The sequence below is a fragment of the Opisthocomus hoazin genome, chromosome 8 (assembly GCF_030867145.1).
Source record: "Opisthocomus hoazin isolate bOpiHoa1 chromosome 8, bOpiHoa1.hap1, whole genome shotgun sequence".
Classification (NCBI taxonomy): domain Eukaryota; kingdom Metazoa; phylum Chordata; class Aves; order Opisthocomiformes; family Opisthocomidae; genus Opisthocomus; species Opisthocomus hoazin.
In genome coordinates, this window is record NC_134421.1 from 28,552,920 (window position 1) to 28,566,072 (window position 13,153).

Here is a 13,153-nt window from a genome sequence, read left to right on the forward strand (position 1 = left end):
TGGGCAAAAGGTAACACTCATGGGTTGAGATAAAGGGAGTTTAATAAGACAGCAAAGAAAACAGTACTACTAATGATAATATTAATAATGGTAACTATAACAATGAGTATGCAAAAAAACCTATATATAATACGATTTTCCCACCGCCCAACGACTGATTCGCAGCCAGCCCCCAAGCATCAACTGCAGAACCCAGAACTCGCAGATTTCGTGAAATTCCTGAAAAAGACTGAACTCCTGGACAAGAGAGGATCTGAACTCACAGAAGAGAGAAGAAGAGACTCCTGCCTCCTGGCCAACCCGCATTAACAAACTCAACATGACGTCTGTGCTAGGGAATATTTCCACTGGCCAGTCTGGGCTCGCCGCCTGGCTGTGCTCCCTCCCAGCTCCTGCACCACCTGCTCACTAGCTCAACATGGGAGACTAGATAAAAGTCCTCGATTTCTTAGCAACAACTGGAAACACCAGTGTTGTCAACAGTCTTCTGGTACTAAATCCAAAACACAGCAGCTACTCTATCCCAGCCGAAACCAGGACATGCATCTACTACCATGAATACGTACTACAATTGTGAAGGTCAAATACTTTTTGTGTAACAGTTCTATTGCTATATTCAATTGACTGATTTAAAAACAAAATCAAGTCCCAAAACCACCAAAATTCCCCAAAGGCTCCCTTACACAATCCTATCCAAACACAGAATGTATTTACAAACTGTGCTGTTTGTAGTATCATACCTATACACAAGGCCTTCGAAGATTTCAAAGCACTTCCAACTAAAATCTCCAGAATAAATATACAAAATATAAGTGTAGAGAAGCTCTAACTAGCTTAGCTAAAGGTTGGTGGGCCACGACAAATCTTAAAACCAAAGAGGAAGTAAGTTCAGTTACCACAACCTAGCAAGCTAGTCATACCGCACCAGAAATTTATGCATTCGTTTTGTAAGTGTACCAGGCTCCTTTGCCTCCAAATGGTAATTTACAATGTACTTCTTACAAGTTGCCTATAGCAAAATGACAGCCAAGACAATCAGAGGAGAATAGAAAGCTTTTTGGTCATATTTTGAAGATGCCAGATGGCATGTTTAAAGATGTATTAAGTCAGGCAATGCACTGAATTATAATACATTTTCAGACTAAAAATGAATTTCCAATTTTTATTTTCCTCCTACTGTAACATCATAACTGATACATGATGAAATACTAAGAGACAAATGGAGATTATAAAAAGTAATTACACATCTGAGTGCTAACTGTTTACTGTTTAATCATTTTGGGGAATCTTAATATATTGTATGCATAGTAATACTGCCAAGATGGAAAAGACAGATAAAATCACTACTGTGCAATTAAAATATTTTTTTCCGTATCGGTATCTAACAGCTTAGAAACTCCTGTTCTCTCTCTTTTTGCCTTCACTGGACAGCCTTAAATCATGCAAAGGATCATTCCTTCCATGCACTAGAACCATGCAGCTTACTACTAGCTCTCCTGTTCTTAAATCATCATGAAAATCATCTACTTTATGCTAATGAGGACTTTATTCTCTAAGCAACAGAGAAAGCAGTTGCCATGCGACAAGAATGAGATCAGCAACCTGTAACATCTTCACAGACGTACAAACTGGAGGTGCTGCCATAGCTTGCCTCCTTCAGGCACATGAGACTGCGCTATTTTTATTTAACATATTCTCTCCTAAAGGTGTCCCTTCTTCATTTGCCTAGTCAGTGCACACCAAACATTGTTCATGGCTGCGCTCTGTAACTTAAGACTGCTCTACAGCTCTTTTATTTTCAATCATCTAAACCACATCAATGAAATTTTAAAAAGGACAAAAACATTTCTAATACTTCATTCATATTAATGCATGTCCCTGGCTGCACGTGGAAAGACAATCAGAAAAGATTAAGATTAATAAGCACTGAGAAACTGAAGTCAAATGGGAACAGAAAAGCTTAATACATACTTTCTATCAATTCTAAGTTAGAAAATGTCAGTGGAAATGAGACAGAGCGGCAATGGCACAGCTGATACTGAATTTGTATCAACACAAAGGAGGTGCTGACTACTGGGAAGAAAACGGTATACTCAGCAGTAAAAAAGAACCTTCCCAGAGATTTAAAGAACAGAGATGCATGGACCTAGTGTGCTTACTGACTTACCCATGCCCAAACTGTAACCAATTCTATAAATAAAAACAAAAGGGATCCATTTTTTTTCAAGCCACATCACTGCTGCTGTCTCTGACCCAGTATCATCTTTGCAACCCGGTGCATTTCCCAAAATGCACGGGAGAACTGAAAGCCCTGTGAAATGCACATCTGAAACAACCCTCAAAAGAGAAACATTTTTGGAGGAGAAAACACACTTCATGAAATGGTGGAGAGAGTGAACAGCACCAAAGACCACAATGAACATATGCAGCCATAATAATTCACTCAAAGTAAAAACACCTTAGAGAAGATGTATATAATCCAGACACTTTCTTTCATGTCCACCACACACATAAGCAGTACATAGCAATAAACAAGACATTTCTGTAAAAAGTATTTCTCAGCTAAGGAGATACAGCCGAAATTTCTGAAGGAGAATCCTCTTCACATGGATTGTGCAGAGAAAATGCATGAAAATTCAAGACTGGTAGATGGGTATGGATGACTGTAAAACTGAAATGTTACACAGGGCAACACAATCAGGGAAGCAATGCCACCCATTTTACTAAGCCATGTCATAAATCACATATGAGGTCATCACCAAGCAAGTGGAGGAAAAAGGTGGTTATCAGGAGTAGTCAACATGGATTCACCAAGGGGAAATCATGCTTGACCAATCTGATAGCTTTCTACAATGGTGTGACTGGCTGGGTAGATGAGGGGAGAGCCGTGGATGTTGTCTACCTCAACTTCAACAAGGCTTTCAACACTGTCTCCCACAACATCCTCCTAGGGAAGCTCAGGAAGTGTGGGCTGGATGAGTGGTTGGTGAAGTGGATTGAGAACTGGCTGAATGGCAGAACTCAGAGGGTTGTCATCAGCGGCACTGAGTCTAGTTGGAGGCTGGTAACTAGTGCTGTCCCCCAGGGGTCAGTACTTGGCCCAGCCTTGTTTAACTTCTTCATCAACGACCTGGATGAAGAGTTAGAGTGTACCCTCAGCAACTTTGCCGATGATACAAAACTGGGAGGTGTGGTGAATACACCGGCAGGCTGTGCTGCCATTCAGCGTGACCTGGACAGGCTGGAGAGTTGGGCAGAGAGGAACCTGATGGAGTTCAACAAGGGCAAGTGCAGGGTCCCGCACCTGGGGAGGAACAACCCCATGCACCAGTACGGGCTTGGGGTGGACCTGCTGGAGAGCAGCTCTGTGGAGAGGGACCTGGGTGTCCTGGTGGACGACAAGTTGACCACGAGCCAACAGTGTGCCCTTGTTGCCAAGAAGGCCAATGGGATCCTGGGAGGCATTAGGAGGAGTGTGGCAAGCAGGTCAAGGGAGGTTCTCCTTCCCCTCTACACTGCCCTAGTGAGGCCCCATCTGGAGTACTCTGTCCAGTTCTGGGCTCCCCAGTTCACGAAAGATGAGGAGCTACTGGAGAGAGTCCAGCAGAGGACTACGAGAATGATGAGGGGACTGGAGCATCTCTCCTATGAGGAAAGGTGGAGGGAGCCAGGCTTGTTCAGCCTGAAGAAGAGAACGCTGTGAGGGGACCTAATAAATGCTTATAAATATCTGAAGGGTGGGTGTCAGGAGGATGGGGCCAGACTCTTTTCAGTGGTGCCCAGCGACAGGACAAGGGGCAACGAGCACAAACTGAAACATAGGAAGTTCCAGCTGAACATGAGGAAGAACTTCTTCCCTCTGAGGGTGACGGAGCCCTGGAACAGGCTGCCCAGGGAGGTTGTGGAGTCTCCCTCTCTGGAGATATCCAAGAGCTGCCTGGACAAGTTCCTGTGCAGCCTGTTGTAGGAGACCCTGCTTCGGCAGGGGGGTTGGACTAGACGACCCACAGAGGACCCTTAACATTCTGTGATTCTGTGATAGGATGGAGATGCTAAACTCTGCTAGCATGAGCAGCAATTCATTATTTTGCCATTAGATTATCAAGGATTACACCAATAAAATGCCCAATTCTGAGCAGCAGCAGTCTTCAACGCTTAATTCTCTTCTCTATCTGCCTGGAAACACGGAGCTCCGAGATAAGGTTTTCACAAGTAAGCAATTTTACCACGTTTCCAAACAAAGGCTCATTTATGAAACTTCTGTAATTCCAAGAGAGTTCTCATTCAGAGTGAGGCTGAGGAAATTTTCCCTCTGCAATCACAGCATGCTCCAGGGATGTACACTCAGACTGAGGTCTCCAATGTCTCATGCTGAGGAGGGGCAGGTTTCCCCACTCTTCCTCCACATCTGAGTGGTAACGCTACAGGAACAGAGAGGCACAACTCCTCTTTACAGGTTTAAGAGACTGATTAGCTCCCCCAAAGCAATTTACCCCAAATTACTTGACTTATTAGAACACAAGAGTGTCAAATCCTAATCTAAATCCATGTCACTTCTTTAAGTTATGTTAAATTATCATAAGACAAAAATTGCAAGAGCTATCAGTCCTCCAACCTCAAGAGAGAAGCCAATCATCAGGATGAGTTAGGAAAGAGCTCCTTGATTTTGACACAGGTCGACCAGACAGACAAAAAAAAAAAAAAAAAACATACAAGTTCTGTTCTTCCTTTCTCTGAAGCTAACGGTCTAGACTGACAAGATAATTCACTTAAAGAACAATTGTGTAGTGGAAACCTGGAAAGATTAGCTAACAGAAGTCAGCTGCAAAATCCATCTTTCCGGATACTCATGAGAAGAAGGTTCTGCACAATGTTGCCAAGACAACACAATGGAAACTGAAGACTGTGGTCTGATCGTGCTGCTTGGAGACCACATTAATAAACTCTTCCCCATACATGACTGCAATAGGAAGTAGTTAATTTAAATATATTACAGCGAGTACACTTAACCATGATTCATATTTTTTATACTGACTTCTATGATACAGTTGTTTGTTTGTATAGTCTTACTAAAAAGATCTGTATAACCATTACGCCTACATGGAATTACGTAATAATAGTATGTCCTAAGAAAAATATTACCAACATAGCATTTGCATGTTTTAGAGCTAATACACAGAGAAGGAAGAAGAACGATTTTAAAAGTGATATAGTATATTAATTCTTTGTGCAACAGAACTTGAGGAATTCCTACTAGAAAATTTTATCCCACTATGTCTCAGAGTATCCAAGATCTTGTTACAATGTGTGCATACTATAACCTTCTTTTTCAGCAGCCATAATGTAGCAAGCACTGTGTGATTTTTGTCCTAATGCCTGCTGCAGGCACCCCATTCCTTACCAAATGAGGCAGCTTATTTCCATGAAAACAGAAAACGTGCACAATCTTCTCCTAGTTCTGCCTGCTAGTGAGCTGACACTCAGGACATAGCGGCTATCTCCAGTCTGAACCTCCTGCACTCGCCTACTCTGCAACTTTGATTCCCATAGTACACGACAAAAAAAGTTGTATGGAAACGTCTCTTGACTGAGATTTTATGCACATGAAATTTAATCACTAAATTTCAGTTTCAGTTCTGTTTCATCTGAATTTTCCCATACACCCTCAAAGACAGAGTCTCAAAATCATTTTATTTAAAATTATCAAGAGAAAAAAAACTCTTTACATCTTAATCTTATAAAGAAATGGAAATCTGACTTCTTAAAATCTTTTTAAAGTGCCAAAATCTATGTGGCAGAGTTTCATTTTATCTCTTTTTACTACAAAATACTGAAGAGCTAACATGCAAGCAGCTGAGGATGTTTAACACAAGCTTTCAGAGCCCTCCACAGCTCATCACCACCTCATGGCAGTTACCCTTTTTTCCATCTAGAATTCAAAGCTAGCTCCAAAACCAAGGTAACCCAAACTCATATTTTGTTGTGTATTGAGGCCTTTCCCAAGGATGTCATGGAGCAGGCACAATCCAAACACCATTTAGGCTATTTCAAATAGATTTGGCAAGGTGCCCTGCAATGTACTTACCTGGAATACTGAAACAGTGCTACTGTATCGTTTCCCTAAAACATATCTACACACAGAGACAGAATAAGGTCCACAATGGGCATTCGTGTTCCTTTTCAGACAACATATCACAAAATATATGTAAATATGACAAGAAAATTTATCTCTGAGCAAGAAAAGCTCTCTTTTCTAAAACTGAATTTGCAATGCCTTCCTGTATATCTTGGGGCAACACACTTGTCTTGCTCGATTTAACGTCTGCAAGACTGGAGTAACTTTACTTCGTTCACAGGGGTGTTAGAAGAATTAATTTGCTTGTGCTTGCACAATTACTTTGAAGATATAAATTGCTATTTAAATGCTGTGTCATTTCATATAAATAAGCAAAAACGAAAAACCTGTACAAATCCAAACCCAGACTATTCCTCTCTCTATGTGCAGATGAGCACAGGATCTGAACGTACCACTCTTTCACCCATTGCTATTTTTCCAAAGAAAACAGCAAGCGCTTGTCAGTCCTTACTACCTCAAATCCTACTTGCTGCTCATTGCTCCTGTGACATACATTTCACAGCTTGTAAGATGTGCATACTATACTTGTAACACAAATATTAACATTTCAAATAAGCATTGTTGATGAAGGTGTATTGACACAAATCAAAGTTTTACTCAATCAGGCTTCCCAGGTGTACTTGCTTTGAAGTCCCCTAATGAAAGCTTTCTTCTGTTTCAAAGTACCGTTTCAACTCATAGTGATTCCATATACTCCATAAATCTTCCAAAGATAAAATGAAAGAAAACTCTATCTACATTTCTTTGTCCATACTCATTTATTTCTAGTTTCAATATATGGCAAAGGGGCCAAGAGCTCTGAAGATACTTACTAAACCTGAAGCAGCAAGTGGTTTACAACCCCGTTTTATTTTATAATTCTTCTGCTTGTCAGCCTTTTGTTTCCCTTCACTCATACTCATTTGCATCCCCAAGAAATGACTCAGTTGCTTCTCATCTCTACAAAGCTGAACTTTTCCCTCCTTTTCTCAGTCATGAACAAGGGAATAGAAATTACCCCATCACACAAGAAATGCTAATCACCCAGTTACTTGATTGCCCTCCTCCTCCATCTTCTGCTTTAGATTCAGCTGAAAGAGCCAACAACTAAGACACAACCACATAAGAAAGATTTACAGTGTTCAGGCAAAATTAAGATGCCAACATTTCTCACAGTTCTTCAACGCTCTTGTTTTGGAAGAATGCAGACAAATATAAAATTGGGGAATAAGTAACAATTTGCCAGATTATCAAAGGCCATAAGTGTTTTCATATCTAGAACTAAGTCAGAAGCTTTCAATCTCAGGCATAACAAAACAGCAATTTATAACTTCAGCTGCAATTTAATTACAAAAAAAGGTAATTCATAAAGATCAATAGCGTTGTTATTTTGAATTTAGTTTTGTTATTAAAAAAATCCACTTTAAAAACTTATTAGCTCTCCATAAAATAGCTAATCGTCTCAACCTCTTCCTGCTAGATGTGATTAGGGTTCTTTATTCTACACTTTTAGTTGGCATTATTTATTTTAGAGATAGTTTGGAAAAATGTTATTGCTAAATTTTTGGGTCATCACTAACCTTGCATATTTCTAATATGAAGTGAAACAGACAGTCATCTACTCTGTAAAATATTTCACATTCAGCACGTAGAGCTTTAACCTAGTGTACTGAAATCCAGTACTACTGGATTGAAAAGGCTTTTCCAGCACAGAAATCCACTTCCAACAATATTTTACTAAGTGACAGGCACAGTTGAATGTGACGTACTGCTTGTTTTTCCACAGTTAACGGGACACTTTTTGTATTCTGCTAAAAAAGAGGTGACTGAACAGCAGCAGAAAGGAAGGCCATTTTCATCTGCTGCCCAGCTGCTGTGTGCTGGGACAAGCAAAGCCTTTCAGAAGGAGGAGGACCCGCTTCTTCCCACTGAGTATTGGAGCATGTTAATCTCGAGGCAAGTTCAGGGACACAGGACAGTGTGGGGAGAAGCATTCCTATTTCATCTCACTTACCAGACCTGACTATTGTCTATTTTAAAAGTTACACACATCCAGTTTATTAGCTTGCATTCTATCAAGCACTTTTTCCTGTGCTGGGAGGCAAGGTGGGGGTGTTGCACTTTACACGAGACAGGCTCTGCCCTGTCAGAGGTCAAGTCAGGAGCCAGTCAAGAACTTATGAGCGCAGACCAGCAGGCAGACCAACATTCATGCTGTTGTAGTGAGTATCTACTGGAGACCTCCCAAGCAGGATGAGGCCTGTAGATGAGGCCTCCTTCAAACAAATGAAAGCAGTCTCACATTCACAGGCCTTCATCCTGATGAGGGACATTCACCAGCGTGGTATCTTCTGGAAGGACAACACCGCAAAGCACAAGCAATCCAGATTTATGCAGTGCATTGATGACAACTTCCTGACAAAGGTGATCAAGGAGCCAATAAGGCAAGGTGCTCCGCCGGACCTCATGCTTACAAGCAAGGAAGAAACAGTCGGGAGCAGCCTTAGCAGCAGGGACCATGAGATGGTGGAGTTAAGGATTCTGAAAAAAAGGGAGCAAGGCAAAAGCAAAACCACAGCCCTGGTTTTCAGGACAGCAGACTCTAATCTCTTCAGAGATCTGCTTAGAAGAATCCCATGGGATACACAGAGCAGACAGTTCCAGGCGAGTTGGTTGATATTCAAGGATCACTTCTTCCAAGCTCAAGAGAAGTCCATCCTGACAAATAGGAAATCAAAGGCAGGAGGCCTGAATGGATGAGAAAGGAGCTCCTGACTCAACTCAGACACAGAAAGGAAGTGTACAAGAGGTGGAAGTAGAGGCAGATGACCCAGAAGGAGTATAAAGCTCTCATCCAATAGTGCAGGGATGGGGCTAGGAAAGCCAAGGCTCACCTGAAGTGGAATCTGGCAAAGGACGTGAAGGGCAACAAGAAAGGATTCTACAAGTACATAAACAGCAAAAGGAAGAGTGGGGAAAACATGAGCCTGCTGCTGAACAGGACAGGAGATCTGGTGGCAAAGGTCACAGAAAAGGCTGATGTACTGAATGCCACCTTCACCTCAGTCTTCACTGGTAAGATCAACTTTCAGGATTCCCAGACCCCTGAGACCAGAGGGAGTCTGAGGCAAGGAAGACTCACCCTTGGAGGAAGAGAATCAGGTTAGGGAGCACTTAAACAAACTGGACACACATAACTCCATGAGGCCTCATGAGTTGCATCCATGATTTTTGAGGGAGCTGGCTGATGTCCTATCAATGCCACTCTCCATTATCTTACAAGGGTCATGGTGACTGGGATAGGTTCCTGAAGACTGGAAGACAGCAAATGTCAGTCCTCTCTTCAAGAAAGGCCAGAAGGAAGGTAACTACAGGCTGGTCACCCTTACCTCAGTCCCTGGGAAGGTGATTTAGCAGCTAATGCTGGAAAGCATTTCCAAACACAAAAAGGACAAGCAGGTGATCAGGAGTAGCCAGCATGGACTAGTGAAGGGGAAATCATGATTAATCAACCTGATTGCCTTCTACAATGAGGCAACCAGCTTTGTGGATGAGGGGAGAGTAGTGGATGTTGTTTACCTCCACCTTAGTAAGGCTTTTGACACTAACTCCTATAACGTTCTCATAGATAAGCTGCAAAGTATGGGTTAGATACATGGACAGTGAGGTAGACTGAGAACTCTCTCAACAGCCAGGCCCTGAGAGTTGTGACCAGTGGCACAAAGTCCCATTGGAGGCAAATGAATAGTGGTGTACCCCAGGGCTTGAAAGGGGGGCTAATACTATGCAATTTCTTCATTAATTACCTGGACAATGGGAAATATTGTGCCGTCAGCAAGCTTCTAGCTGACATAAAACTAGGAGGAGCAACTGATAGGCTGATGTATCAGATGGGTGTGCTGCCATTAAGGGACATCTTGACAGGCCAGAGAAATAGGTCAGCAGAAACATCATGAAGTTCAGCAAAGGGAAGTGCAAAGTCCGGCATCTGGGGAGGAATAACCTGAGGCACCACTGCACACTGGGGACCAGCCAGCTGGAAGAGAAGAACCTGCAAGAGCTGGAAGAGAGAATGGCCTTAAGATGCTGGTGGAGAGGAAGATGACCATGGGCTGCAAAAGGAATAATGCTGTCAGCAGCTTGAGGGAGATGATCCTTCCCCTCTGCTCAGCACTGGTGGGGCCAAATCTGGAGGGTCCAGTTCTGAGACTGAGCTACTGGAGAGAATCCACTGAACAGCCAGGAAAAGGGACATCTATATGGGGAGAGGCTGAGAGAGCTAGGACTGTTCGGTCTATAGAAGGCTCAGGGGGAGATGTTATGCATGTGTATAAATACTGAATGGGAGGGAATGAAGCAGAGGCAGCCAGACTTCTCAGTGGTGCTCACTGACAGGACAAAAGGCAACAGGCACAAACTAAAACACAGGATATTCCAGCTGAACACAAAAAAAACAACCCTTCTTTACTGTGATGGAGGTCAAACACTGGCACAGGCTGTCCAGAGAGGCTGGGGAATCCCCATTCACGGAGATATTCAAAACTGCACAGGATCCTGGGCAACTCTCTCTCTGATCCTGATTGAGAAGGGAGGTTGAACTAGATGACTTCAGGAGGTCCTCATCAACTTCAGTGATTCTGTGATTCTTCCTTCCTTCTTTCTCCGTATCCCTTGAAATTCAGTTCTCTGATAGGAACTCTGACTTAGTAAACTTTTTTCCTTCAGGCTGAATGCCTTGCTTACATTCAACAGCACGCATTTCTACAGAAATCACTTGGAAATAGGAATAGGTATTCATTCTAATCAAATTATTAAATGATCTCAAACACTGTTTTTGAAATGGCCTTAGCTCATTTAGTCCTGCCACAATTTAATTTAAGAGTATTCTGTGAATATAAAAATCAAGAAACATACTGTACTCAGCTGGGCTCGTGGTCTTCTTGAAAAAGTCTCAGTCTTACCTCTACACACTCTGAGTACAGTTACATCCACTTGCTTGTTTAAGACCTCTCACTGATATCTGAGATACATCTGAATGAACACAGTAACACCAAGTGTTACACAGACATAGACAGATAAAACCACACACAAAATTACATACAGCAATATTGCTTACTGCCAGTTCAGAAGGTAGTCAAAGACATTATTTGATCTTTTAACCTTTTTCAGTTAATTGCTCATTCTGTATCACTGAGGCCTGTTCTTGCCTACAGACACTAACATCATAGAGAAGTGAGCAAATACAGGTCTCGTCCCTCATATTTATCAATTAATTAGCAGATTAAATCAAGATTAACTAAAAAGTAACACTACTATCTTCCAGTACTTTTTCAGTGCTTCTGTAAGCTGGGGGCAGTGGGGTGTTAATAAAAATGACGCCTTTTAAACCTCCTCAACTGACTTAATTACATAACATACATTATAGATGAACTAAAGATTGCCACTTTATTTATTCTAATCTTATATATCTGCTATCTGACCCATCGTGGGGGAATCAAAACGTTTTTCTCCATAGAGAGAGAGAGTGAGCAGAGAAAATCTGCATCTCAAAACAATGATGCACAGAAAACAGAAGAGGTATTCTTGGAAGGGAGCGAAGGAGGGAGGGAAGGACGGAGCTTTTGTAACACACTTCCTTAGCTTAAACAGCAACAATGTGTCTAAGATGCAAAATCCAAACGTGATCTTGTAATAGTGAAACTTAAAAATGTATTAATCCATAGTTATAAGGAGACACATTTGATCAAGCCTTAATCTAGAATTCAACTGGGATTTTTGCAAAGTTACACACAGATTGATACTCTGGTTCCTTCATTGCAGTCTAAGTATCTAATCCTCCTCCAGTGAAATAAATCAGAGACATTCCAAAATAACCACTAGAAGTTGGATGAGATCCATACAGAACAATATTAAATACCAAGCAGTCTATTCCGTGCTGCAGACTGTTTATTTTTAATTACACAAAATATATGTAAAAAAACTTTAATTTAAACCTGAAAGCTTCCCTAAATACCATATTTTCTGTCACAAAAAAGTCACACATGCAAACAATATAAAAAAAAAAACCTGGAAAAAATACTGATGCAAACTTTTTCTTTTACAAAAATAACTTTTTCTTTTACCTTTTACAAACAGCATTTTAAAACACTCACCAGTTTGCCACCAGTGGTCCAAGACAGGTACCCTGAAGACCTTTTTTGACCATTCTAGCGTATCGACATCACAGTGCTCACCAGCTACAAATAACGTTCTGAACCTTTAAATAAAAATAAAAATGTATGTCTTGATCTGGATAGAGAAAGGAAAACAAGATAAATTCAACAAATATCTCTGGTAGGTGTGCCAAATAAAGAGAAAAGGTCCTTCCAACTAATTAACAACTAGAATCTTCGCAATATTAATTTATGCTACTTCATACAGCACGTGAAAGTAGCTTTGTTTTCTGAATGCAAAAACCTTGGGAGATCAGAGGCAAGCAACTGATTAAATGCTCTGTACACAGGAACTAGGTAGATATTTGCTAGGCAAAACGTAAGACTCAAATACCAAAAAAGGGTCAGAAAGACTTATCAGATAAATTAGCAAAGAAATAAACAGAACTAAAAGGAAATACCTGTAGCGTAACTCTTAGTTTAAAGTCATTTTAACGTTCCATTTAAACAGATTTTAGTCTTTTTTTAAACTGTCATCTTTTTACAGGTATTTGGAAATGAGGTTTTGGAGAAAAAATGGGACATACAGCTATTTTCCTGTGGAGAGGCAGGCTACATATACATAAACAAAAAAAATAAAGTAATCCTACAAGATAATGCAAAACAGAACAACATTCAGCAGCCTTGGGTCCCTGATCGCAGTACTAGACTTCATCTCATTTCACTGGACATTCCACAGCCAGCTTTGGCATAGAAGAGATGCAACGCCTGGCAGTCCTGACAGATGTGATCTGCATGTCTGTACCACTGAATCAGGTAGTGCTATGTAAGTGGGTATTAAACCCACACACAGACTTTAACTTCAGAATCTTTTTATCAGATCCTT

General features: G+C 41.2%; 1 protein-coding gene across 3 annotated transcripts in view; it reads right to left on the reverse strand.

Moving 5' to 3' along the window:
- The window catches only part of ACSS3 (acyl-CoA synthetase short chain family member 3), a 98,415-nt gene that overhangs the window by 29,073 nt on the left and 56,189 nt on the right, over window positions 1–13,153 (reverse strand). For 2 of the 3 annotated variants that reach the window (XM_075427936.1, XM_075427938.1), the window contains one exon: window positions 12,268–12,371. The exons of the other annotated variant lie outside the window; for it this stretch is intronic. In XM_075427936.1, coding sequence (XP_075284051.1) covers window positions 12,268–12,371 — 104 coding nt within the window. The remainder of the gene's footprint in view (window positions 1–12,267; window positions 12,372–13,153) is intronic. 3 annotated transcript variants of the gene reach the window in all.